Source organism: Aspergillus undulatus (genome assembly GCF_047715775.1).
Source record: "Aspergillus undulatus strain CBS 261.88 unplaced genomic scaffold BDV17scaffold_63, whole genome shotgun sequence".
NCBI classification, from domain to species: Eukaryota; Fungi; Ascomycota; class Eurotiomycetes; order Eurotiales; family Aspergillaceae; genus Aspergillus; species Aspergillus undulatus.
Window position 1 is genome coordinate 82,352 of NW_027396667.1, and position 24,968 is coordinate 107,319.

General features: G+C 50.9%; 12 protein-coding genes across 12 annotated transcripts; 6 read left to right on the plus strand and 6 right to left on the minus strand.

Annotated features, from left to right (window-relative positions):
• Nucleotides 1-1,333: 1,333 nt before the first annotated feature.
• BDV17DRAFT_204588 (putative Rab geranylgeranyl transferase escort protein) lies at nt 1,334-3,804 on the minus strand. Its single transcript, XM_073755319.1, has 4 exons — nt 3,244-3,804; nt 3,071-3,189; nt 2,019-3,011; nt 1,334-1,829 (listed from the first exon to the last, which is right to left on the minus strand). The coding sequence occupies exons 1-4, from the start codon at nt 3,315-3,317 to the stop codon at nt 1,483-1,485; spliced, it is 1,533 nt and encodes a 510-aa protein (XP_073611582.1). The 5' UTR covers nt 3,318-3,804; the 3' UTR covers nt 1,334-1,482.
• Nucleotides 3,805-4,292: 488 nt separating this feature from the next.
• Nucleotides 4,293-4,907, minus strand: cyp1 (putative peptidyl prolyl cis-trans isomerase (CypC); the record flags this gene model as incomplete). The annotated part of the gene is made up of 3 exons (XM_073762991.1): nt 4,293-4,706; nt 4,785-4,826; nt 4,875-4,907. 3 exons carry the CDS (start codon nt 4,905-4,907, stop codon nt 4,293-4,295), a joined length of 489 nt encoding a protein of 162 aa, XP_073611583.1.
• Nucleotides 4,908-5,078: 171 nt separating this feature from the next.
• BDV17DRAFT_273751 (aspartic endopeptidase) lies at nt 5,079-7,218 on the plus strand. The gene has a single exon (XM_073759044.1). The coding sequence runs from the start codon at nt 5,204-5,206 to the stop codon at nt 7,064-7,066; it is 1,863 nt and encodes a 620-aa protein (XP_073611584.1). The 5' UTR covers nt 5,079-5,203; the 3' UTR covers nt 7,067-7,218.
• On the minus strand, nt 7,196-8,761 carry BDV17DRAFT_204644 (3' exoribonuclease family protein). Its single transcript, XM_073755321.1, has one exon. It carries the CDS (start codon nt 8,502-8,504, stop codon nt 7,257-7,259), a length of 1,248 nt encoding a protein of 415 aa, XP_073611585.1. The 5' UTR covers nt 8,505-8,761; the 3' UTR covers nt 7,196-7,256.
• A 1,131-nt stretch (nt 8,762-9,892) lies between these two features.
• BDV17DRAFT_273755 (uncharacterized protein) lies at nt 9,893-11,050 on the plus strand. Its single transcript, XM_073759045.1, has one exon. The coding sequence runs from the start codon at nt 10,405-10,407 to the stop codon at nt 10,720-10,722; it is 318 nt and encodes a 105-aa protein (XP_073611586.1). The 5' UTR covers nt 9,893-10,404; the 3' UTR covers nt 10,723-11,050.
• Nucleotides 11,051-11,891: 841 nt separating this feature from the next.
• BDV17DRAFT_205076 (putative metalloreductase transmembrane component) lies at nt 11,892-14,689 on the plus strand. The gene has a single exon (XM_073755324.1). It carries the CDS (start codon nt 12,030-12,032, stop codon nt 14,466-14,468), a length of 2,439 nt encoding a protein of 812 aa, XP_073611587.1. The 5' UTR covers nt 11,892-12,029; the 3' UTR covers nt 14,469-14,689.
• On the minus strand, nt 14,674-16,119 carry BDV17DRAFT_273757 (uncharacterized protein). Its single transcript, XM_073759046.1, has one exon. The coding sequence runs from the start codon at nt 16,026-16,028 to the stop codon at nt 14,910-14,912; it is 1,119 nt and encodes a 372-aa protein (XP_073611588.1). The 5' UTR covers nt 16,029-16,119; the 3' UTR covers nt 14,674-14,909.
• A 934-nt stretch (nt 16,120-17,053) lies between these two features.
• On the plus strand, nt 17,054-18,051 carry BDV17DRAFT_295119 (SGF11 family protein; the record flags this gene model as incomplete). The annotated part of the gene is made up of 2 exons (XM_073762992.1): nt 17,054-17,116; nt 17,170-18,051. The coding sequence occupies 2 exons, from the start codon at nt 17,054-17,056 to the stop codon at nt 18,049-18,051; spliced, it is 945 nt and encodes a 314-aa protein (XP_073611589.1).
• Nucleotides 18,052-18,368: 317 nt separating this feature from the next.
• On the plus strand, nt 18,369-20,487 carry BDV17DRAFT_273762 (C2HC5-type zinc finger protein). Its single transcript, XM_073759047.1, has one exon. It carries the CDS (start codon nt 18,618-18,620, stop codon nt 20,199-20,201), a length of 1,584 nt encoding a protein of 527 aa, XP_073611590.1. The 5' UTR covers nt 18,369-18,617; the 3' UTR covers nt 20,202-20,487.
• Nucleotides 20,488-20,556: 69 nt separating this feature from the next.
• Nucleotides 20,557-21,725, plus strand: BDV17DRAFT_205127 (uncharacterized protein). The gene is made up of 3 exons (XM_073755326.1): nt 20,557-20,854; nt 20,991-21,086; nt 21,143-21,725. Exons 1-3 carry the CDS (start codon nt 20,747-20,749, stop codon nt 21,641-21,643), a joined length of 705 nt encoding a protein of 234 aa, XP_073611591.1. The 5' UTR covers nt 20,557-20,746; the 3' UTR covers nt 21,644-21,725.
• Nucleotides 21,726-22,078: 353 nt separating this feature from the next.
• On the minus strand, nt 22,079-23,954 carry glkA (glucokinase glkA). The gene is made up of 3 exons (XM_073755325.1): nt 23,769-23,954; nt 23,511-23,706; nt 22,079-23,457 (listed from the first exon to the last, which is right to left on the minus strand). The coding sequence occupies exons 2-3, from the start codon at nt 23,688-23,690 to the stop codon at nt 22,165-22,167; spliced, it is 1,473 nt and encodes a 490-aa protein (XP_073611592.1). The 5' UTR covers nt 23,691-23,706; nt 23,769-23,954; the 3' UTR covers nt 22,079-22,164.
• On the minus strand, nt 23,469-24,383 carry BDV17DRAFT_205130 (uncharacterized protein). The gene has a single exon (XM_073755327.1). It carries the CDS (start codon nt 24,229-24,231, stop codon nt 23,773-23,775), a length of 459 nt encoding a protein of 152 aa, XP_073611593.1. The 5' UTR covers nt 24,232-24,383; the 3' UTR covers nt 23,469-23,772.
• Nucleotides 24,384-24,968: the final 585 nt, after the last annotated feature.

A 24,968-nucleotide genomic window follows, 5' to 3' on the forward strand; every position in this document is an offset into this window, starting at 1 on the left:
ACCAAGGCCGATGCCGAGCAGGCCCTGGCCTCTCGACCAATCGCCCAGCCCTTCAGACAATCGGATTTCAGAAGTTCCTGGATCCTACCGCCAGCCTCCCATAGGCGCATGCGGCATCGGAGCCGTCTTCATCAAGACAATAATATATCAATGCACCTGCGTCATGCTAGATTGCGGCATCGTCAACCCTTCAAGATCCGGTAAAATTGCTTATTATTGCATTGGTGCTTCGTAGCAGCCTTCTCTTCCCCTGACTTCCGAGGACCCTGGTTCAGGACTCGGTGTCAAGTTAATGAGCCAAGCGCGCGAAACCAGTCTAGTCGCAGCCAATTAAGCTCATAGAACTACCTGCCTCCGTTCATCCTTCGATCAACACTCTCAGGAGTTCTATGGGGTAATACGGAGTTGATAAGCCGATATCTGCAGAGTCGAATCATCGGGGACGGATTTCCCTCCGACATCATCATAGACCTCAACTCTCAACGTTACTAGTTCTCGAATGTGTCTATCAACGTCACGGTAGGGAGTTCGAACTAACAACTCATATATTCGGCATTCTCGGAATCTTGATCAACAGAGTGATATACAGTCGATCACCGGACATTCTTTGAGGTTCGAACTATATTCTGTAGTTACAATACATACGGGGTACACTCCGTTACATTCGTTCCTCCATGGCGCGATTTGTCGCCATCGAGGACAAAGATCATTTGCTTGATCAACGCCCACGGGTAGGTGCCCTGAAAAGGGGTCGATTGAGTTCGTCCAATCACTGCCTCGAAGAGACATGCGCCACTGAACCACCGATACGGTGCATACAGAGTCGGTATTATTGCATCGATATCGAGCGGCTTCCGGTAGGAGATATAGATTCTGTGTACCTCGTTTTCTCAGTGTAGTATGATTTGAGACTCAGCATTTTATTACCCTTTCTACTTCGTACTCTATTTAGTAAACCACAATTGTTCAGGCGCTGTCCTGCCACTACACGCTAATAGTGGAAGGATTCATTAACTGACGTATATATCTGTCGATTGGATAGTAATCTGTGGCCGGCGTAGGTAACATCCATATTCCGTAGTTGGCCTGCCACTTTGAGCAAAATATATGTACCTTGTGGCCAAGCCTGATTGTTTCGTTATTCTTCTGGGGATGCGAGTTAACCAACAGGTTATTGCCGTCATAATAATGTATGATCCCGGCTATGAAGGCAGCAGTAGTAGGACAGACCATTAGCTGGTCAAGAAGGAATGGATGACTCGAGTGCCCTGGCAATAGCAACGCATGGCCGCTTCCTGTTTTCACTGCTTCATGAGAGGTTGCTGAGGACACCGGGGACACGCCCATGATGGGAAACGCAGTACGAAAAGGGTTAAGATGGACAAAGGAGGGCATGACCTGTTGGCATCAATTGCTCGCAATGCAACGGACTTGAGTATGTTCATTAACAAATCTAGACCAATTATATAAAGTTTCATCAAGTCATTCCTCATCATCATAATCCTCGCGATCCTCGAACTTCATGAAAATCTCTTTCGAAGCTTCGTCACCCATGACCATGGTCCAAGCGTCTTTCACCAGATCGATGATAGAGTCATCAAACGCGAGGTCGAGACTAGGTGGGGGAAATCGGATGACACGGCCTGACACGAGATTGGCGGGAAGTGTTTCACCACCGGCAGCAACGGCTCGACCCAACTGCGTGTAACGCAAAGACCAGAGTACTTTCGCATTCGGCCCCGCTCTGGATTGGAGGAGCTTTTCTATAGCACCCTCGATCAAGGATTGTCCTTGCTGACCCGGGATGCTGACACTACTGTAGAGGATGCCTGTTGCACAAACGTTAGCATGTACCGAGATGGAAATGCGGCGAGATATGCAAGGTGTAGCGTGAAACGCCAATATCAGTTTCGTAAAATTCTCAACAAAGCAAGTTCAGGCAATGTAGATAAGTTTTGAAAGAAGTCATCATATAGAGGAAGAAAGCGATGGGGTTAGGAAGGAAGTGAAAAACCTACTTTGACCTGCGGGGCACTCGGCAGTTTCGCTAGAGTGCACGGATATATAAACCGGTGGCGATTCGTCAGTAAGACCAAGTGAGCTTGCCGGGAATACTACAACAGCCCCAGCAGGGATCGGCCCGCTCTCTGCCGTGGCGGGGAACAAATCGTCCAGAGACGATGACACGATTGAAATCGACCGTGAGACTTGATCATAGTCACACGGGGCTTGTGTTTGTGAAGGAAGATCCCAGTTGGAGCCGACAACATATTGCGTTGTAATGGTTTCACCACTAAGCAATCGCAACTGAACGCGTTGGTCATCGGTCTCACTCTGAGAGTCTTGATTCAAAGACTCTATTCCAGAGTTTAAGACATAGACACCACCACCAACGGCAAGAGCACGACATCCCACCTGTGAGATTTCAGACCCTCCACCCCATTTCACCAAGACACTTCCAAAGCCCGGGCCAAAAACACCGATTGACGTCAGATGCCTCTGGATGCGAGGAACAGCGTACTGAGCCAAGGTCTTCTGGGCTGGTGCTTGTGACAGAGACAATGAGAGAAGAGGGTCATAAAGTTCGGGTGGAACCTGAAATTTGGAGGTGAGATATTCCGGAAGAGGCTTGGAAAGGTCGTCCTGGGCCGGTGATTCCTCTTGACTCGATTCCTGGTTCAGCTGACTCTGGCCCAGATTACGAAGAAATTTCATGAGAGTCCGCTTGGACTTCATGCTGATGAACTCATCAGCAAAAACATCCTCGCGACTGCTCGGGACCCTGTACAGATCCTTGTCTCCACTAGCTGTTGGTTTGTATATCCACCAGCTTCCAACGGCTTGAAATTCAAGCTGCCGGTACACCCGCGATGACACCAGGGTGGGCACCAGCTGGGACCTGGAATAGATAAGCTGTGGTGACAAGGATAATGTATAAGCCCTTGAAGGCGACAGTCCAGAATCGCTCGGTGAGTAAACGGTAGCATCCTCAAACGGAAGCTGCACGGTGGCTAATCGACATGGAAGTCAGCGGGTGGCACCCAGCCTCACAGGCGAATCAGTATCCCACCTTTGTTTACTTCTGACGCCCATTCTTCAGCTTCCTGCAGACTCAGGGCGGCATCTGAGCCTCCGTAATAAGGATTCTTATCAACATGAAGAACCTTTTTACCTGACCGCGAGAGTGCTCTTTGGCGCTAATCAGCAAGCGTACGACAACGCACAGGTGGGAAACATACGTACAGAGCCAGAAGTGACTGCGCAATCCCAGTTCCAGAGATTGTCACATCCCATGGGGTCTCCTCAAGTGACTCCATGGTATCGGCGCCTAGATGTCAAAGCTGTGAGATTAGTGTCGCGAGTCGTAGAGTAAGCCCCAGCTATCATCACGTCGGCCAGCTGAGGTAGAAGTGCTTTTGAAGGGTGCGGCAACCCATTTGTGGTGGCTAATAGAGTCGTTTGTCCCAGGACGTAACGCAGCGAGAAAACGGAAGAGAAAATCTGAAGCGCACTACTGAAAAATACAAATGGACCCGCGTTATCACGTGATATCGCTTGGCTGAGGGACTTGGAGCGGACAGAGTCCACAGGGAGGTCTGAGAGTAATCCGAATCGAAACAGTGGACAAGTACAGAATACAATACTATCCTGTCACTCTACTCCGAAGCGCCAGTATGCTCTAAACTTTCGGAAGCATAGAGTACTACCACTGTGTCGAGAAGCAATGACAGCTTGGTAGAGCTTCAGATACGCTAGTCCAAATACAGCTAGACTGCCCAAACCCTTCGGCCACTTAAGGACTTTTCCCGCAGCGCAAGATCTTTCTTTCTGCATGCCACTCCTAACAGGCAGACTGCCATCATCTCCATAGCAGTTTGTCTATCTCGCACAATCCTTCATTGGATTTGTGCTTAGGGAGTGGCAGATAGAACCTTGTCACTCTGTATCTGCTGCTCTGGATGGAAACATTTGATGGAAGCGGTTCGTTTGTAGTGACACATTCCTATTGCAAGCTTCTCTATTGTAAGATGCTAGATCTATGTCGTGTGATAGAGATTTTGATGTGGCTTAGCAGGCGAATGACCCATCTGCCCATGTGTTTGGGGTTTTAAGCTGGGCGATGTAGTCTCGATGCCCTACTCGACGCGTGTTGGCGCCATAGCATGCAGGGCGGGTCCGCATTTGGCTGGACGCTGATGACTGAACTGTCGTTCACTTTGAATGTTTGCTTCGAGTGATCATGGCATTGACGCCGGAACGTCGGAGCCTGCGTGGTGAAGTACGGAGTCTGTTCACTCCTCATTCCCTTCCTCGACAACTCTCGCGCGTATTATTTTGACCTCGTCCATCGGCCGGTCCTCGTTGTTTGTTTTTACTAAGCCCATGCGCTGGATGATTCGCATCCCGCTTTTCACGCGACCGAAGATTGTGTGTTTCCCATCGAGCCAAGGAGTCGGAGCCAAGGTGACGAAGAACTGACTTCCGTTGGTGTTCGGCCCGCTGTTTGCCATGCTCAATATACCAGCTCCAGTGTGCTTGAGGTCTGATCGAATCTCATCCTCGAATTTCTCGCCGTAGATAGAGCTTCCTCCCCTCCCAGTGCCGGTGGGGTCACCAGTTTGTACCATGAAATTCGGGATGATCCGGTGGAAAATGACGTTGTTGTAGTAACCGCGCTCCGCGAGCGTAGCGAAGTTTTTGCATGTCTAAAGTCAAAGCAATGTGAGTATATTGGACGTTGAGCGCCGAATGCCGGGGTGAGGGGGAGGATGCTTGCGACTAACTTTAGGAGCATGCAAGTTGTAGAGCTCGACTGTAAATGAGCCCTGCGCCATGTTAGATTAAGTATTAGGGTCTCAAGCAGCAGCACTTACCATGCTCGTGTCGAATGTCACACCGGTCGTCATGATGTGAAGAACAGAGAAAGTCACGTTATAGATCGAGTTAGGTATGCGCTGGATGTGCGGAGAGGAAGCGGTTGAGTTTGAACTCCGAGGCGGAAATCGAAGTGTCTTGGCATCAAATGTAATCTGGTTCCTGGGTAACATGTCGTCTTCTACTCATCAACAAACTCTCAGAAACACAGAGAGTCTCCATCTACCAAACAAACAGAAACAGAATATTGGGTTAAGGGTATCATCACTCACCCGGTCTTTTTCTGCCCTTCTGCCGTCCCGTCTTACGGCCAGATTGCCAACGTGTAATGGCTGAGGTCAGTCCACTTGCAGAGCTCCTGGGACAGGCGCTGTACCGGTTTGAACTCATCAGACCGCTCTTACCAACTTACGGGCATGTGATTCTATCGGCTTTGTTTCCGCTCTATATCGGAGCTCACGCTTCACTCTCAAGGCCAAGCTCTGCTGCCAAACCTTCCAAACGCGCTGACAAGGATGCCCAAGACGACTCTGGGGATGAAGAAGACGAAGAAGAACGCCACGATGTCGACCAGAAAATGGAAGGGCTCGCGCCAAGCGATGCCTTGGTGTTCCCTTTGACTGCTGGTGCAACCCTTGGTAGCCTGTACTTGGTGATCAAATACGCGGGAGCTGATCTTTTGAACAAGATACTCGGCGTCTACTTCTCGCATATGGGTATATTCTTCGCCATTGCATTCGTCAAGGATGCAGCTTCCGTTTTGAGGTCTTTTGTCTTTCCTCGCAAGTACACTCGCAGCGGGCAGACTTGGGTACCTAAGCCATCCAAGCGTATCTTTACAATCACGTTCACATCCGCCACTCCGAAGTCAGTTGATGTACGGCAATCACCTCTGCCAGGGATCCTGGGGTCAATACCGTTGCCGAAATACGTCTTGAATGGGCTTTGGGCATGCCGTGCGTTACTGTACTGGCGGGCGAGACTTCGTGTCCATCTGCATCGAGTTGTCCACTTCGAGTGCTCCTTAGACGCGCTGGATATTTTAAGTGGCTTATTATCTCTTCCCGCAGTGGCCTACTTCACATTTGTTTCGAAGCCATGGTGGTTGACCAACTTTATCGGCTTCTCATTTTGCTACGGTACCTTACAGTTGATGTCGCCGTCGACTTTCGTCACTGGCTCTCTCATTCTCGGTTCACTGTTCTTCTATGATATCTACTTTGTTTATTTCACCCCTTTGATGGTGACTGTTGCAAAGAAGCTCGACGTCCCAATAAAGCTCCTGTTCCCCCGCCCACCTGCCCCCGGCGAAGCTCCTGACACTGTCTCCCTGGCTATGTTGGGACTGGGCGACATCATCGTACCGGGCATGATGGTGGGACTAGCACTTCGGTTCGACCTCTACCTGTACTACAAGCTGAAGGGCACGCTAAAAGCACGAGCGGAGGGTGAAGACTCGGGATTCATCAAGCCAGTTTATCAATCAGCGACAGGAGGATGGGGAGAACGCTTCTGGGCACGATCACCCCGACCCAGCGAGCCCGAACTGAAGCCCCCTTACAGCGATGCCCGCTCGTTTCCCAAGACATACTTCAAAGCTAGTCTTTTCGGTTACACTTTTGGAATGATCACAACGCTTGCCGTCATGCAGATTTTCGATCACCCACAGCCAGCGCTCTTGTATTTGGTCCCAGGAGTATTACTTTCGTTATGGGGAACCGCTTTGGTAAAGGGTCAAATCCACGAAATGTGGGAATTCTCTGACGCTGAAGAGGAGGAAGACGAGTCGAACGAGAAGGACGACAACCAGGAAGATCAGCTCGCGTCTTCAGACAAGAGCCGAGGTCTCTTCACTCGTATATTCTTCGGGCCCACCGAAGACGCAGCATCCCAGAGACAGGCTAAGAAAGCTGATGGTAATACCGAGGACAAAAAATCCGAAGACAACGACCAGGCGAAGACACGATCAGATGGCGAAGACAAGGAATCTATGGAGACGGATCTGTTCTCAATCTCAATCTACATGCCCCGAAAAGCCGGATCTAAAAAATTGCAGGCTAAGAGTGAGGTTGCCGAATCCGCGCCCGACGAGGAAAACTGGTCGTATGCTGGCGACAAGAAACAGGATAGCGAACCTCCTGCCAAAAGACGGCGACGGAGTCCCAGGCACACTACTGCAATGCCTCAATAGTGACATGGAGAACCGGTTGCTTATGCAGTTTGGATAGCAAGAGGTGGCGTTTGATTGTGTTTATTGGGGATCTTACACAAACATGGTAGGCAAATGGTGACAGGGGATTCTTATGTATCTTAAAGAAATATCACGAGAGCTCTAAGGTTTTATTCATGGTCGTAATATCGTAATGCTTGGATTCGTATTCTCAACATTGCCCGAGAATCCGGCTGATATCATCCCATCTTCGAGCCGCTACATCCACTAAGTCCCTCAGCTCTTTCCTGTCAACAGACAGTCCGCCATTCTTCTCCATCTTCACAATGATAACCTTGCCGGATTTCGCATCTTTGTCAACGATAAGGCTTACTCTTTCTTGCGCTAACCCTTCCTCATAACCATCAGGGTCAGCCAAGATCCACCTCCGCTCAATACCCTTCCTGTCATTGTGCGTCTTCTTCTTCTCCTCTTCAGCATCCGGAATAATGGCCGCTCTCCAGCCAGCCGCTGCATCAGCTTCGAAGACCCCGAACGAGCTGGCAACAGGCAGTCCGCGCAACGACAGCTTGCGAGCTTCGGAGACTAAATCCGAGCATATCACTGTCTCATTGTCGACGTCCCACCATGCACGTGGTAATTTCGTATTCCGAAGAGCCGCTAGAACAGCCGTCCAAGCCGCATCGAACGGGTTTCCTGCCAGCGAGATGATCATGATATCGATGTAAAGGACCCAGAACGCCTTGATTTCACGCGCCTGCGGAGTAGCCTGGTCCACCTCCGTGCTTATATCGACATCCATTTGTTCGCCCTCGTTATAGCGGACTAGCTCTTCATGTCCGAGATTCGGCCGCTGGTACCATATCTCAAGGTCCTCGGCACGGACTAAACGGGAGGTATGCAGTAACGAGAGAATCTGATGTGACAAGGACTGCGCAAGGGACGAAGGCGGTGCATTGGGAATGAAGCCGGGAGCACATCCCGTGCTCAGAGAAAGATTGGGCACTAGTAGACTGAAGTCTTCGATGTATGAGTCCCCGTCGTCTTCGTCTTCTGTTGAGCCATCTGCGGTATCTTGACCTGGCTTCTCCGTAGAATTCGTGAGCTTCCGTCGCTTATTGGAGGTCGAGGATGACGGGTATGAGTGCGAGACGCTCCACGACGCGATGTCTTCTGTATGTAGGATCTCCGGTTTGACGCCGCATACGGCCGTGGTGTCGCCGACCCGCACCACGGCACTTCCGTTTGTGTGAGTTAGGGAGCCGGTATTCGCAGAAGTAACGCGGAATTGAGACGGGGCGCGACCATTGGCTCGAATGGAGGGTTGTTGACTCGATGCGGGGGGTGAAAGGTGCGCAAGTAGGTAGGCGTGAGGTTGGAGTCGGGCGAACTGAGATGGGGGAAGCGCGAGAGCTGGTGGTGTGGGCTGCAAAGCTGTAGCGGTTCCAGTTGACGCCATTTTGCCAGGACCAAGATGCTGAAGAGGTCTGGATCTTGAACCCTGATTTCCGTAGTGCCGAGTATAGTCTTCTGGAGTTGAAGCAACGAAGAAAATCGGGTTTTCTGCGGTAGAATAATGTCATGTATTAAGGCGGTGAGAAGGAGTATACAAGCTGGGGCCCGTCACCATCTTCCTTCTTGCACTGTCTTGAACTAATACACAGCCATGCAGAATCAATCCAGAGAGCTCCTATCAAATGATATCTTTAGCCGAATGATATATTTGGTTACGGAGCTGACTCGAGTTCGTCCCAGCAAGCACGCAAGCAGTTTTGGTTCCTGCAATGCGTGCCAACCGAGCAATTGATACTGAGAAATTTGTCAGGAAACGGCTATTACGGTTGATTTATGCTCGTTCGAGTCAGTCATTCCGGGCTCGAAGGTTCAATGATGACGAACCCGAGATATTGAGTTCTTATCGTCTCCACCAAATCTATTTATAAAATCAAATACGAAGGCATCCATCAGATGAATGATGCATGGGATATGCAATCCTTCTGGACTCGCTACTAAGAGGATGAAGACGACCTTATGTCTCAACTCTTTTTTGCTTTGGGGGTTTTGTGACCTTATGGCCCTTCATAGCTGTCAACGCGTATATCCTTCGCGCGACACTGCATACTTTGTGGAGAACTGGCTCTACAATACCTGGACCGTGGTTTCTCAGTATTCATCGACGTGTGAACCTCTTCTCTTCGTGTCGGGTATAACTCGTCATTCATATGGTTGCGAGGGTCCGGTGTCATAGTTCGACTTAGTGGAAATTCCAAATCATCAATGAATGAATCCTAATTTCCCGCTTCCTTTTCGTCAGTGCATCCGGGTCACTGCCGGCTTCTTCAGGCTGATACCGATCTGATGTGATGCCAGTGGCGCCTTTTACGCCGATGACCCTCGTATTCGCCAAGCATGCCATCTGTTGGATAATAGGTCTCGGCACCGCCTCCGGTCATTGTGGTCCTTGGATGTGTTGAGGCCCTCCGTTGCCCGCACCAACGATATTCTAATAAAAGGTCGCTGGTGTTGTCTATCACGTCTTGTGCAAAGAGCGAGGATTCCTTGGCATGTGTAGGAGTCTTCATATGCTTGTAATGTCTGCTCGTGCCCTCAAGGCGACGCGCGGGAATGCGCGGTGGGAATGTTAAGATATGATGGCATCCTTTGGCCGTGGGCCGCAGAGAAGCCGGGAACCGTCACTCGATGCCATGCTGGACGACATCTCTGAGGTTCCGAATTCGGAACGATCGAACGGGCCGACATCGTCTCCCTATCATCCCCACGCTCAAATCGGCAGTTTCCTACAAATCACGCGCCAGACACAATAAGTCGATCAAGGCAGAATAGTTTGGCAAATACAAACCATCGCATCTCGCCTATAGAGTCCAATGCGCCGTGGAATGACAGCTTCTGGAGCGACGCCACCACGGCTCATGCGGTGCTCTCCCTGCTTCACAAGGAACCGTTAGGCTCACCATCCGAATCCTCTCCCAAGGGAGAGCGTTCTCGACTTACGCCCCGTATAACGTGCTCCGTCTGCCTCGAGGCTCTCGAGCTTGAACATTATCCCCAGATTCCCATATCGGCTAGGTGTGACCATGAGTCCATGTCCAACGCACACATGTGTCGCCTGTGCAGTCGCAGCTTAGACGTTCCCGGGTAGCAGTATTGTCGTGTCCACTTTGCCACGTACAGTTGACTGATGAAGAGGTCCAGCGGTGGGCTGAATCATCGACGTATCTCTCCTACGATATGACACATCCTGGAGACGACGCGGAATTCGTCACTTGCATCAATCCGCATTGTCGCTATGGACAGCTACATGCTGGCAGAGCGCAAGATCCTGTTGTTGTCTGTTGGGCATGTGGTTCGCGGACATATTTCAACCATCGAAATATTCCCTAGCACGAGGGGTTGACATGCGCGGAATACGAGGAGATCAGACGCCCAAGAATGATTGGCGAGAATTGGATGCCAGGTCTCCCAGTTGTGTTTGGGCTCGCGCACTCAAGAAGCGGGCACCTGCGCCTGACGAACTCCTGAACCGAAGAACTATCGAGGAAATTACCCGGCCCTGTCCTGAATGTCACGTCGCCACGGAAAAGGCAGGAGGGTGCAAATACATGCGCTGTATGTATATCGTGAAATCTAATCAGCTTCTTCTGCAACTGGTGTATTGATTCTGATGTTGATAGGCGGAATGTGTTGGCGAGAATGGTGCTGGGACTGCGGCACCTATTGGAAACAGGGGCATCTCCGCGTTGCTTGTTCAAACCTCTCGACAATCGATAAAACGTCTGAAATCTCTTACATCGAGGAACGTTTAAAGCATCGTAATTGTGTTGAGACCGGCGTCAATCGATCTGCTGTTCCTACCGAAGGTCAGCTCTTAGGGCTTGCGGTCAACAACCGCGGCAAATACGGAGACTACGGCCGACTGGCTTCAAATTATAGAGAATATATATCATTCTCAACGTATTTCGTTAATATCATTAGAGCAGATCGTCTCCAAGTCAGGTGAAGTCAGGTGATGAACTGCGAGAAAATGCCCTCTCCCGTTTAGGCGGGCAAAAGCTTCCTCCATTTCAACGAAATTCTTCCTCCCCCGAAGTCGGCACAATTCGCGGTGAAACCTTCATATCGATTTCTCAAATCAAAAGACTCGAGTGCTGCATCACTCAGAAATCTGAACTTTCTTCTTCTGAAGAGAACGCCTATCGCAGAGACACGACGAGTGAGAGAGCCTGGCTTACCGCCGACCCCATGAGGCCGCCGCCCAATCACACCGCAATCACGTCCTCTAGAGGTGATGAGTGCCCAGGCTGTCGCATTAGTGGGGGATCAAGCTGCAGAATGGCATACCCAGAGCGATCTATGGTTGGCTACGGCCCGAGCAGGAACCCGCGCAGCCAATCTATTCCTCGCTGCTGGAGATCTCCCTCCTGCCAGATGCATGGGATATCCTTGAGAGAAGCGTAGCGCCAAACTGTGTTCTCCCCGCGTGAGGGTGTGACAACCAATTAACATTTCTCGATTCCACGTTGCCAGAGGGTTCGTCATTACTAACGGCTTGGAAGCCTTGGATGTTGAGGGTAAGCTCAAGTCCGGCAGCTCCTGCAGCTCCTCCCCTCTTCTGACATGCGCCTTTTTCACCTCTTGGTCTCCGGCAGGAGTTATGGTTGTTTGAATCACTCCTTCTGAGCCGATCATATCCCATTTCTTCGCATTTACGGGTCCCGACCGCGACTGGAGACAAAGAGACCTGCAGGTTGACAAGACACTGATAGCGATTGAACTGGTATGGTCTCCAACGGATGCTGCTCAATGATTTGAGTAAGTGTTTGGTCTCTGACGACAGAACGCCAATCGCTTTTCTATTTGAAGTCAATTCCGGAGCTGGTCTTCTGGAATTTGGGTTTCGTCTAAGAGCTCGGCGAGATCGAGACAACAGACCACCCATCGCGCAATTCCCAAGGTACACGACATCATGCCCTCGTGGGACTATGTAACTTCGCTTGTGAAGCGAATAAACTTTCCTACGGATGCTCCTTATGGTGATGTGGTGCTCGCAGAACGCCAACGCGATTCCTGGGCGCAAGCTGGCAAATATGGGAGGGGCTGGGTCTACTTCTCGCTGGTGCTGCTAGCAATGACAACAGCGATGCGCATCTACAACACCTGGGGTGATCGGATCAGAGTTGCTCTACACAGAGAGAAACCGCGGGCGAGTCTTCAGTCGCCTCAGGAAGAATATGAGCTCCCAAGCGCTGCCACCGATAGCTCGACTACGCTTTTCTTCCCAGCGCAAGGCCCTCTCCACACCGAGAAGCAACAGTCGTCCATTTCAACGGCTGCGCCGCTGAAATATGCCATCGCACTCACGCGCTGGATTTTCTATCGGTCGCTCCCGGAGCTCCGAATAGGGAGGTATCGCGTTGTTTCTCCCTCGCTTGGGGCTTCGGCGATCATCCTCACCGCAATGATATTCGTTACACTCTATTCTTTCCTCCCACAACCGCTTTACTACTCATCGGTTGAGGTTGGATCCCCTCCTTTGGCAATCCGCGCGGGGATGCTGGCGGTGGCAATGATTCCTTGGATCGTTGCGATGAGTACGCGGGCGAACTTCATTAGTATGTTGACTGGCATTGGCCATGAGAGGCTGAATGTACTCCATCGATGGGCCGGCTACATTTGCCTATTTCTGAGTCTGGTCCATACGGTTCCGTTCTACGTCACGCCCCTATGGGAAAATGATATTACTCTGGCAGTCTTTCGACAAAATCTCCCAGACAACATGTACGTCTACGGGACTGGCGTGGCAGCGCTTGCTCCTCTGGGTGTTCTTTGCGTTCATTCTCTGCCAATACTCAGGGATTGGATGTACGAGCTATTCCTGAAAGTTCACATGCCTGTGTCTCTCGTCTTCGTCGCCATGCTTATCTGGCATACACAGAACTATCTTTCCTCGTGGGCCTATCTGTGGTCTACAATTGCCATTTTCGTACTTTCATACGTCGTGAGATTGTTTTATCTCAACTGGACCAATCCTCTACGGTTGTCCTTTATGATTGGAGAGGATTCCGCGGTCACCATTCTACCACAGAACGCGATCAAAGTTACGGTTCCCACTCAGATGAGGTGGAAACCTGGACAATACGTTTACCTACGCATGCCTGGTGTTGCCTTTTTCCAAAATCACCCTTTCACCATCGCCTCTCTCAACAGCGGTGATTTACCGTCAGATTACGGCGAGGAATATCGCGATTTGGCCCTTGTATTTCGGCCGTTTCGAGGATTTACGCGGGATGTTCTGCGCAAGGCCGTTGAGTTTGGACCGTTCAAGACTTGGACGGCTTTTCTCGAAGGGCCGTATGGGGGTATGCGGCGACAGATGGCAGCTTTCGACGATGTGATCTTTATAGCTGGCGGTAGCGGTATTACAGCAATTGCCAGCCATCTGCTCGATCTGATCAAGAAGATGCGCGAAGGCAAGGCGGTTACCAAATCAGTTCGAGTCGTCTGGGCCCTAAGAGATCCGGAGTCCATTGATTGGTTCAAGGAAGAGTTGCGCATTTGTAGAGATCATGCGCCTCTCAACTCAGTGCATTGCTACTTTTATCTGACAGGCGCCAAAGACGACAGCGGCAACCCATTCCCAGTCCAAGACCAACAGCACTACCGCGATGTCGTTCAGGAGAAAATCTACGACACGCTGCAGGATATTGAGAAGCGCAGCTCAGCATACATTCGTGAGGAAGCTGCTGGGGATGAGGAGCGAGAGAAGGAACTCCGTCGCGAGAACGAAGACACCCTCACTGCCCTACCCCCTCGCGCCTACACCTCAAAGCTACCACGGTCTTCCAATTATGAACCGCCCATGCAGAGCAACGGAGGGTTCTCACCGTGCCAACAATCCCCATATCAATCTCCCTACCAGTCTCCGTATCAGACCCAACAACCCCAATGCCAACAATTCCAATCCCCATATATCCCTCAGCAAAGCCCCTACATAACTCCCAATCATTCTCCTCAGTCGATCACAAACACCCCCTTCGACTTCGGCTTCGGCCAGCCCCAGCCCCAGCTTCAACCTCAACTTCAGTTGCAACCAGAGCAACCCGACAAACCTCCACACCTAACAATCCAAACAATCCCCGCCGCAACACCGCGCCCAAACCCGCGCTTCGCATCTCTCCCGCTCCAAAAGCGGAACGGGTGGAAAATCGACTACCATCGCCCCGACATCCCAAAGATGCTCAATGATTTCTCGAGGACAGTTGGACGCCGGACCTGCGTTTACGTTTGTGGCCCGCCGAGTCTGCGTATGGATGTTTCTGATGCGGTTGCGCGGTTGCAGACTAAAGTTTTGACGGACTCTTCGAAGGATGAGATATTTTTGCATGCGGAGAATTATAATATCTAAATGGAGATGGGGGAGGTTCGGAATGGCATGACCCGATGTGACTATATATGCGATGCTTGCTACGCTCATTTGTGATTTTATGTTTCTGATGTTTTGATTTGCGTCGTGTTTGATTGGAAGCTTTATACCATGGTGTTGAGGGGTCCTGATTTCGCCTCTCCGTGTTGGTGCAAGGAGAAAGATCGTTACTAATGTATATTTGAGAGACTATTTATATATTCAGCATTTCTATATTTTGGGCGTTGTGTCCTCGTCCATGGTGCGAGACTGTGTGTAGTGTGCAAGAAGTATGCAAAAAGAGTCTAGCTAAAAGAGATCGTATCCGACGTAAAGAGAAGGGTATCCTGAGCCATATGCAAGCAAACAAATAACAAAGCGAGTAGAGATGCGAGTGAGTACAAAGAAGGTGAGATGTTAAGATGTCCAACTCGAGAGAGCAGGTCAATGCCGCTGCGGCTCTCCATCGGCCTTTCGCTTCCTTCTTGCGGATTCATGGACATCCAGAAATGCTGATCCGGTGAACGAATGCGCTCCAAGCTCTTCAGGCTCGAGTTCGTCCTCTGCTTCGACCTTTTCCCAGTCATCGTCGGCGTCCGGCGTAGGCTTCGTTTCAGGAATCGCTGGTGCCGGTGGGGGCTGTGCAACGGGTGATGCAGGCTGACTGTGGTCGGTCTTGTCGCGTTGGAGGCTCAGTTTGACGATTCGTGCGCCGGAGGGCTTCAAACGGCGATAGTAATTTTCAACAATGCCTTCCTCTACCTCAAATCCACGTGAGATGTACCACTTCAGACCATCCTCGTTTGCCTCATGCACGTGCGCTGTAACTGAACGGATGTTGTAATGTTTCACAAGGTCCGAAACTTCGTGACATGAAGACGAGCCCGCGCTTGAGTTGGCGAATAAAAGCGAGTTGAGTAGGGAAGCCGCGACGCCGCAGCCACGGTATGGAGAGAGCAGATGCAGTGTCTGGATGTATAGATTCGTCGGCTCCTGCTGGGTGTTGGATTCAGAGGTTCCTGTGCTAATTCGCTCTAGGCGGCATCTAATGCCTCCAATCACTTTGTCTATACCTGCTGTGGGCGGTTGGTTGGGTGCTGACGGCGGGGCGGCTGCCACCGGATGATCATGATATATGGCCACGCGCGAGATGGACGCGATCACGGGATCCGTGATTGTAGCGGTGTAGAAAGAGTTGGGGTAGCGGATAGGTAAGAGCAGACCAGTAATCCGTGTTAAGGATGGAATATGTGCCGTGCTCACAGGGTCGATTGTGACATGCTCGTGCGGAGTGGGATACCCGGGTTGGATGGGGTGAGGGTACGCGGGGGGCTGGAACGAGGGGTTTTTGGCGATTGGTGGTTTCAATTGCGAGGCTATATTGACAGCATTTGGCGCCGGAGGTATAGAAAGTGGAGGAGCTACTATCGGTGAAGGATATTTTGGAGGTCGACCATGGGCACTGCGCGACAAGGCCGGGGACGAAGAGTGCTGAGGAAGCGGGGGAGATGCGGAGGTTGACTTCTTAGCCTGATGGGCTTTGGCGAAGAACTGATACGTCATTTGGGGAATATCCGCGCACGTATAGTATACAAAAATAGATGCCAATAAACCAGGATCAAAAGTCAAAGCGAGAGGAGGTGTTCATGGTCTGGGAAAAGGAACAGATTTCGAGAATGAAGACAGGAACAAACGCGGAGACGCGACAAGGCGGAGATGGCGATAAGATAAGATCGATGCGGCAGAATGAATAAGATAGAAACCTGAGGCCAACACTGCCAGCGGCTCTTCACTTCTTCGGCCCACGACTGCCCTTCAGCAAGGACTCATCCACGCTTCTTCCAATTCGAATAATACTTTTTTTGCGCTCCTAGGAAGGTGGGGCACTCTCCGCTATATATAATAGAGCCAACTTGTGCGGTTGCTGGATCGGCCAAGGTAAGCCAGCTCTGCGGTGCTGTTGCCATGCGAACACTAACACTCCCCTTAGGCTGGCTCTCCAGTGTCGTTGAACACAATAGATTCTAGCTATTCACGGTTCCTTAGGCATATGGGATACCGCCGACGTTATCTCTTTGTGTCTTTTACAATCCCGGCGCCTTCTCATTGATTTCCTGCGCTCCTTTGTCCTCTCTGACATCTGCTCCGATTCCGATATTACAGCTGGCCGCGCCCTTTCCACATCGCGGGATCACTCTCCGACCTTGAAAACCATCCTTCCGACGTCTCCCCTTATCTCTTATTATACGTTTCGGCGACGCGCATGTTACATTGAACTACGGGTTCAAGTTTGAGAAATCTTCGCAACTGCGTTTCCGCTTGATGATCAATTATTGACACGAGCACATCAGAGATAATTTCGGGGTTTGAATACGGATGTGAGTTGGGATATACAGTACTCTATGGGTATACTGTGCATCGGAGCCTTGCACCTTCGCTTTCATCCTTTGGAGACGTCCCCGAAAACGTGAGGGTCTCTTGATGTATGAAGTTCCAGCCATTTGGCCATAAGGCTACCTTTAGCAGTTTTTCCTCCGAGTTACAATATATACCAGTATACTAACGCTTCGACACCAGACATTCTAGCCATGGGTGATTCAAACAGGACAGAGGGGCAAAGCGCCTTCCCGCCGGGCACAATTGCGAAACTGGTATGCTCAAGAATTAATATACTAGCTTGTCAAGCCCTATACTGACTGTCCAGTCCGGTGACATACTGAACGACACATTTTACAATATTATCCATGACATCGTTGCCAAAGTTCATCGTGATGAAAAGATGGCCCGGATGCGCTCAGCAGTAGTCGTTGCAAGACAGAAAGCAGAGGAGGAAGCCACTCGACGTCGCGAAGAAGCAGGAATCAAGCCAGCTGGCCCGCCTAAAGTCGGAGAACAAGATTCGGAGGAATTCAAAGACATTCGGATCGAGACCGATGGAGCGGTCTTTGAGGACGGCAAGGTTTACCTCAAGGGAAACCCGCTCCAGACAACGAAAGAGATAATTTGCCCTGATTGTCGATTACCTCGTCTCTTATATCCGACGACTGGGATTGGAGCTCGTCGTCCTCCGGACCCTTATAAGGAATACTGCCAGAAACAGCCCATGATCAGCAAACCTGGACATGATGTCCACGGTAACCCATTTGCGACCGACAAGCTGAACCCCAAGAAGAAAAAACAAACAAACACCTCAAATACACCAGCGTCAAGTCCTCCCACAACACCTGATAGCTCCTTCAAACAGGCAGCACCAGAGAAGGTGTCTTTCCCGACAGTGAAGTGCCCAAATTGTCCTCGCTACTTTGTTGTCACCCGAGTAGCACAACATCTAGATCGGTGTCTGGGCCTCTCCGGCAGACAAGTCAATAGGAACAAAACCCCACAAGATAATGGCAGCGGCACGCCGACCTCTGCTCCACCAAAGCGACCATTGGATGACGATACTCCTACCCCGCTACCGAAAAAGAAGAAGCTGAGTGCCCCGAAGAAGCTATCTGGGAAGAAACCACCACCGCCAAGCAAGCTGAAGAATGGAATCACGCCCGATAGCGTGGAAGTCAAAACCGAAGGCAACGGAGATGCATAGCCGCTTGTCGCCATCATTATCTTCCATATAGAGTCGCGGGTGTGTCTCGACTGGGCTGAACATATTCTTTTCTATCTTAATGACCTTGACACGTACATATCATATCCGGCATTCAGGGCGTACGGAGCCTATTTTAACATCATGTCTAAAAGTCTGGGACATCTTGACTTTTCTTTCGTTTCGTCTTCAAGTTTTATGGGTCTGTTTTCTTTTGGGAATAGATGATTACGTGGTTGAACGAATGTACATTAGTTTGATATGAGTTCCAGGTTCAGATTCTGCATCACTTGCTGATATTATGTGTAAATGAGGCCTGAGGTCCTTCAGAGCTGCTCTGCCTGCTGTAGCAGAATGCTTTACGATGCTTTATGCTTGAGAACACTGGACGAAGTATATAGAAATTCGTGCCTTAGAGATAAGGCAATGAATCTATTCACCTGCATCACTATGATTCATCCCCGCCGCTCTGAATGAATCTCCCAAGCTTGACGACCTCTTCGCGTTCGTCCCTCTTCTAATGTTATGACCCAACTAGTTTACAATTCTCTCCTCTAGCTCTACCCGCCATGAGCACAACCCCTCCCACCCTCCTCCGGCGTCTCGCCGACATCCTACCCCTCGACACCGAATCTCTCACCCAAATCCTCACGTATGCCGCTAGCCTCTCGAAGGAAGAAGGCGCCGAACACCTTAAAAACCTCCTAGGCGATTTGCCCGCCGCATTTGAATTCATATCTGCGTTCAACGCACAGCGTTCAGACCCTACGTCTGCTTCGCGCCAACACGAATCGTCTACATCGTCCCGGCCGTCGCCGTCGCAAACTCCGAGCCCTGGGTGTTCGGGCTCAAGGAATAACAATAACACTAAGAACAAAAACAAGAAGACAAAGCCTCCACTGCATAGCGCGGGGCCGCCGCGGAGGGCGGAGAATTTTGGGAATGTTGCGGGCGGGTACAAGAAGGAGGATCTAAATGAGGATTATATACCCGCGAGGGGTTCAAGCAGGGATGGGTCGAGTCTCAAGGTACCCTCACGTCAGGGGTCTGCGGCGTCGCCGCGGACTCACTCGCCTGCTCTTCCAATGAGTGGAGGGGGCGGAGGAAAACCTCCACCTGCAGCTGGGCCGATGATATCGGATCTTCTCCCGAATGTAAAGTCCAAGGCGGCAAAGGTTTCAAGGTCTGGAGGAGGTTCTGGCTCCGGCTCTGGACCGGCGACGCCAAAGGGATCCCTGACGACGAACAATATATCAGATTTAACGGCGGCAATTGCGGCGCTGGAGGTGTCTACGAATCCGACACTGGGGTCGGAGCGGAGGAAATGCACATGTTATGCGACGCTACATCCGGTGTTTGATGCTGCGCCGAATTGCCTGAATTGCGGGAAGATTATCTGTTCGCTGGAGGGGCTGCAGCCGTGCTCATTCTGCGGGACGCCATTGCTGTCTAGTGAGGAAATCCAGAGCATGATCCGCGAGTTGAGAGAGGAGCGAGGACAAGAAAAGATGCACGCGCACAACGACAGTTTGCACCGCGAGGGCGGCCCTGGGATGGGACCAGGTTCGGGGCTGTCTCGGTCACCCAGCAAATTGACTGCGGCGAAAGCGCACAGGGATAAGCTGTTGCAGTTTCAGGCCCAGAACGCAAAGCGGACACGTGTGGTGGATGAGGCAGCAGACTATGAGACACCCAACGTTGCGAGCACTCTGTGGATGACCCCATCGCAGCGAGCGCTCGCGCTCAAGAAGCAGCAACGAATAATGCGCGAGATGGAGGAGAAGGCACGGCCGGAGTGGGAGAAGAAGACGACGGTTATGAGCTTGGATATTAAGGGCGGGCGCGTTCGAAGGGTGTACCAGGCTGCGCCAACTGAAAGTACACCCTCCGCGGCGGAAGAGGAGGAAACGGAGGATCTCACTTATGATGGCGGTGGTGGCCAAAGGAGCGGAGGCGAGGCATTCAGTCGTAACCCTCTACTTGCGGCTGGTGGACTCATGCGACCTGTCTGGAAGGCACCTGAGGAAAAGCAAGGAGAGCCTAAGGAGCGAAAACAAACGTGGCGGAGGGTTCAGGATGATCGGGATGACAACGAGCAGTGGATCTTGGATGGAGGGCTGCACGGGTTTACTGAATCAACAACGGAGACGTAGCGATATTCTGCATCTCGACAAGCGCAATGAAGGACACAAACGCTAGAAATATTGATGCTAGAAAAGAGCCGCTGCGAGGCATCTCATGTACATATATCTGATCGTCTAATTCTAGACCGAGTCATCGAGCGCTGCTGTCAGGACGAGACCCTGAACCGACCATTGAACCCTGCCAACCATGATCCACACTGTGCATTTGACATAAACCTAAATAGCTGGGATGTAGCACGAGTACGACGTTAGTTGGGCTTGAGATCCAAAGCATAAATGAACTATCCCTAGCAGCTGTCAGTCATCTGTCAGTGTCTCACCCCGGAGTATGCTGTCCCTGAGGACACGTGAACACTCGGAATTCCTTCACTATCGTCGCCCCTAATTAAAGTCCCTGGCTGCTCCATGGATATTCACAAAGCAAGTACATGACTTTCAAATCAATCTAGGTCTCCTCCTATTCCCTCCTTTTATTCGCCCCATCCATAAATCAGCTCAATGAATTCTCCTTGGTTACCCTGACACAATCCCCTCCCGATCCGCTCCCCGCGACTATGCCACCTGTACCCTACCAAACCCTCATCACAATCTCGGTTCAGAGCACCATTCTCAATGCCATTTCTAACGTACTGGCTCAGGTCATTGACCAGTATAGGCGAGATGTAAGCCTCTCCACCGCATTGTAGAAAGATTACTCCCCACCTTCGCCCCTATCTACATATATGATCTACCCACCATAGACAAACATCCCAAGTACAGAGCACGGAAAATATGTATGATCCTAACACTTCCTTCTAGAAAAAATTCAGTCTGAGCGTCCTCGCCCTCCTCCAATTCATCACTTATGGAGTCATAATCGTCCCCATTAACCACTATTGGCAGCGGTGGCTGGAGGTAAGTACCTACCTATCTGCACTGACCGAGAATACAATAACTAACAAAATCTCCAGATAACCTTCCCAGGCTTCCTCTTCCAAGCCACAGATCCCGGCGGCGGTGCCGGTGGTTCACCGGCAATGGGAACAGGGACCCCATCCCTCCCCATATCTAGAAGAACCCAAAGCCAAAGCATCGACGTCGTGGAAGTGAAGGAGAAACTCATCCCCGCCTCCACAGCATCAAGCTCAACAAGGCACGCGTTCCAAAACTCCCCGCGCCTCCGGCGCCTGTTGAACTTCCTCGCCAAATTCCTCCTCGACGCAACGATAGGCGGAATCCTGAATATCATTCTCTTCGTTATGCTGATTAACCTGCTCAAGGGGACGAGTCTGTCTAGGGCATGTGAACTTGTCCTGGAGGACTTCAAGCCGATTATGATTGCGCGGTTGAAGTTTCGGCCGGTGGTGTCGACGCTCATGTATACGGTTGTGCCGTTGGATCGGAGGGTGGTGTTTGGGTCCGGGATGGGGGTTATTTGGGGGGTTTATTTGAGTTTATATGCGGCTGTTTAGAGGATTTGGTTTATACCACTTAGTTGTTTAATATGTTGCTGGTTTTGTTCCTTCGGGGAATTTGTGGCTTTTGGGTTGGCGATTAGGATGAGATTAGTAGTTTTAAGCGCTATTAGACGCATGGATCCTCGCGACTTGTCGAGAAGTGAAGTCTCGGAGAAAGCTATTGAGAAGGCCAGTAAAGTTGTGAGTCTATAGCATGAATGCTTGAGTATATTCCCTGAGGTGCGTTGAGGGTATGAGCATCCTCAAAGTGTAATTCACCAATTCCAAAATTTTTATAGATTGCAATAGGTACGCTGAACAACAGGTTTACAGACAGATGCCATGAACAGTCATAATGATACATTTCATTTTGCAAAATTGATTGCCTTTTTTGCCGGCGCTGGGGATAGGTAAGGAGCCCAGCCGCTGCATCACATCCAGGAGATAACGAAGAGGTGGAGGCCGAGGCAGAATACCATGAAAGTCGTGAGGAATAAGTATGAACAAGAGAAAGTAAAAGTCGTCAGATGTCATGATCATTTAGGCACCTCTTTGCCCTCTTTGCTTGCGACAAGGGCGATCAGGGCCGCTCCAACTCCGCTACCGTCCTGGGAAAGACCGATTCGCACCTTCTTTTCACCGGCTTCGCCAACTTCAGGAACTTCGCGGAGGGCTTCCCTCATGTATCCCTCGAAGTTGGGGTAGTATTCGACTAGGCTGCCATCAACACCAATGTCGACCAGAGGATCAGTCTGCAATTTGCCGGTGGAGATGAGAATGGCGGCTAGAGGAATGGCTGCAAGACGAGCTGCGCGTTTGCCAATGGCGTGAACCAAGGTTTGGACTGCCTTGCAGTCATTGTCGCTTGCTCGCTCAACCTTCAGGTGTTCCCTCAGGGCGGACTTGATCTGCTCGTAGTTTTTGCTCTTATCGGCCTCGACGATACTCAAAAGGCTAGTGTCAATACCCCATTGTCTGTAGAAGGAAGAAGTCTCCGGAATAAAGACATCCAATGACGAGTTGGCTTTGAAAAGACCCGTCTTCTCGTTGCGATGCAGGTCGAGCAAGGCCAGACGCAGAATCTCACCCAGGAACATGCCCGAGACGCGCTTCTCGAACATCTGGATGCCGGGGTTGACGCTGTCAGCATCGAGCTGCTGGTCGTACTTCGTATTCGGCAGAACACTCAGGTGGTTGTCGAAGCTGCCCCATTCCGCATTGATGATCATCTCGCCAGTTGACTTATCATAGTCGGAGTGCTCGATGTTGTCCATCTTGGTAACCTTGTTGAGCTTCTCGACATAAGCGCCGTTTGTGCCCGTTCCAAAGATGGCGCCGAGGAAGGTTCCAATCTCACCGGGAGACGTGTACGAACGAGCCATTAGGGTACCGACGGTATCGTTAACAAGCGCAGCCACGCGCACAGGAAGATTCAGCTCATCAATGGCATCCTGGAGAAGCGCACAAACGTCCTGGCCTACCGCATCGGGGATGTCGAAGCCTTTCGTCCAGCGAATCAACGTACCCTTGTTAATCCCCAATTGGCGCACAGGAAAACTGAATGTGAATCCCAGATCGAAAAGATCCTCCTCCTTAGCCGCTACCTTCCGCTTCAAGTGCGCCTCGAAATGCTCATTGTGGTGGATGCGCAGGAACGACTCGATCTGGCGGGCAAGGAACAAGAAGAGCTCCTTTGATGAACCTGACGTCATCAACTCGCGGGGAATCATGATCTTGGACTGCGTGAGGGAAAATGTATGGTTTCCGTGCAAATCGATGGAGCACACTCTGAAGTTGGTGCCTCCTAGGTCGACGGCCAGATACAGACCCTATTACAGTCGTCAGAGGCGTCCAGCACTGCCGTTGAAGCGAAAAATCGTACCTTCTCTGTGCCATTGGGAACCGATGTCACGAACGTGGGAATCTGGCTCAGTGTTGTGCCTTCTTGAGAGAGACCTTCATCGCTTTCTCTGATATACTCCTTCACTCCTCGTTGGACTTCTTTCGCTGGGTAGTCGAACTGGTTCGCAATGCGCGTAGCCTCTTCGACAAGAACAGACATGATGGCGGACAAAAAGCTAGACGAGGCGAAGTCAGTTAGAAAAACTTTCCAATACAAACAGTTCAGGTAGGATCTTACTAGGTCAATATGATGTTTGTTTAACAAAAGTTGAAGATCTGGAGATAACGATAGGAGAGGTGGAGGAGCAATGCCGCTGTGGTTCTGGGGAAGAAAAACCAGCGGAGGAGATAAAGATAGGAGGGACAAAGCGGGAGAAGCGAAGAATATTAATTATCCATGAAGTGATAAAAGTGAAGCAGGGCCGGGCGATTAATTCATTTCCTGGATACGGAGGGGTCGATGAGGTCAGTCGTGGTGGGTAACAAAACTGCAACTGCGGGCGACTCAGGCCGGGTTGGCGGGGCTCCATTGCCTTTTCACTGCCACTGCCACTGCCGGCGCGGCCTATCATCGGGATGGGCGCAGGCTGAGACATTTTTACTCGGGTTCTTTCGTAGCTCCTTCGCATGAAGTTGTGTCCCGATGTGCCTGGAGTTGGCTGCAGAAACGGCGAGATTGGAGGAGGCCAAAGCGACTCCATAGTCCATCGCCTTCCATCGATGACGCTACGAGACACAGTGGGGATGGCGCGGGCTTCTGCTTCACCGGTGAGTAACAAGTGGTTAGAATTGGGGCAGGGAACGGAGAAGGACGAAAAGAAGACATGGATGCTTCTAGTGTGAGGCAACAACTCGACGATATCAGCCAACTACTCTACTGCTGCTGTATACAGAAGTGTCGACAGCCTGCATAAACTGACATGCTGAGTCTGACATGCAGCCCGGTGTTCTCTCAACAGAAATACACTATACCCTAGGCACCTTTGGCCCTTCGCAGCCTTGCGATGGTTACGCTTCATCTTTTGAGGCTATACCATCTTAACGTCCGGAGAGTCCTCCGCCATACCTTGAACTGGCCTAGCTGCTCTTGGTCCAGTTCTTGGAATCGAAAACATAACTCTGTGTGGCAGCCCGCCTATGTCAGTTGTCTGGCCAGTCAGGCCATGCTCAATTCTTTCAGCCACTACCTCATCTCAGAAAACTGCATGTTTCCTTTGATGGGGGATTCAATGCTGGCTTGTGACAAGCAGTGCACATTTGAGCTCCAGAAGCCGAAGATCCAGCTTAGACCAGATGAGTATCGTAGCGCTCATTCTGTACGATGAATGACCGCAAGTTACGGTCGCCGATGTAAAAGATCATGAATCGAAGTAAACATTAGATCAAATGTAGATCGACTGACTTGGAAGTTGATGCTGGTCGTGCAAGACACTGCATC

Coding starts and splice junctions, on each gene's coding strand:
- BDV17DRAFT_273751 (XM_073759044.1), top strand. CDS start 5,204: ATGGCTGAGGTCAGTCCACTTGCAGAGCTCCTGGGACAGGCGCTGTAC.
- BDV17DRAFT_273755 (XM_073759045.1), top strand. CDS start 10,405: ATGTGGTTCGCGGACATATTTCAACCATCGAAATATTCCCTAGCACGA.
- BDV17DRAFT_204644 (XM_073755321.1), bottom strand. CDS start 8,504: ATGGCGTCAACTGGAACCGCTACAGCTTTGCAGCCCACACCACCAGCT.
- BDV17DRAFT_205127 (XM_073755326.1), top strand. CDS start 20,747: ATGCCACCTGTACCCTACCAAACCCTCATCACAATCTCGGTTCAGAGC. Junction 20,855..20,990: donor TTGACCAGTATAGGCGAGAT/GTAAGCCTCTCC, acceptor ACTTCCTTCTAG/AAAAAATTCAGTCTGAGCGT. Junction 21,087..21,142: donor ATTGGCAGCGGTGGCTGGAG/GTAAGTACCTAC, acceptor CAAAATCTCCAG/ATAACCTTCCCAGGCTTCCT.
- BDV17DRAFT_205130 (XM_073755327.1), bottom strand. CDS start 24,231: ATGGAGTCGCTTTGGCCTCCTCCAATCTCGCCGTTTCTGCAGCCAACT.
- BDV17DRAFT_204588 (XM_073755319.1), bottom strand. CDS start 3,317: ATGGAGTCACTTGAGGAGACCCCATGGGATGTGACAATCTCTGGAACT. Junction 3,190..3,243: donor GCGCAGTCACTTCTGGCTCT/GTACGTATGTTT, acceptor TTAGCGCCAAAG/AGCACTCTCGCGGTCAGGTA. Junction 3,012..3,070: donor GGCGTCAGAAGTAAACAAAG/GTGGGATACTGA, acceptor CATGTCGATTAG/CCACCGTGCAGCTTCCGTTT.
- BDV17DRAFT_205076 (XM_073755324.1), top strand. CDS start 12,030: ATGCCCTCGTGGGACTATGTAACTTCGCTTGTGAAGCGAATAAACTTT.
- BDV17DRAFT_273762 (XM_073759047.1), top strand. CDS start 18,618: ATGAGCACAACCCCTCCCACCCTCCTCCGGCGTCTCGCCGACATCCTA.
- glkA (XM_073755325.1), bottom strand. CDS start 23,690: ATGTCTGTTCTTGTCGAAGAGGCTACGCGCATTGCGAACCAGTTCGAC. Junction 23,458..23,510: donor TTCCCAATGGCACAGAGAAG/GTACGATTTTTC, acceptor CGACTGTAATAG/GGTCTGTATCTGGCCGTCGA.
- BDV17DRAFT_273757 (XM_073759046.1), bottom strand. CDS start 16,028: ATGACGTATCAGTTCTTCGCCAAAGCCCATCAGGCTAAGAAGTCAACC.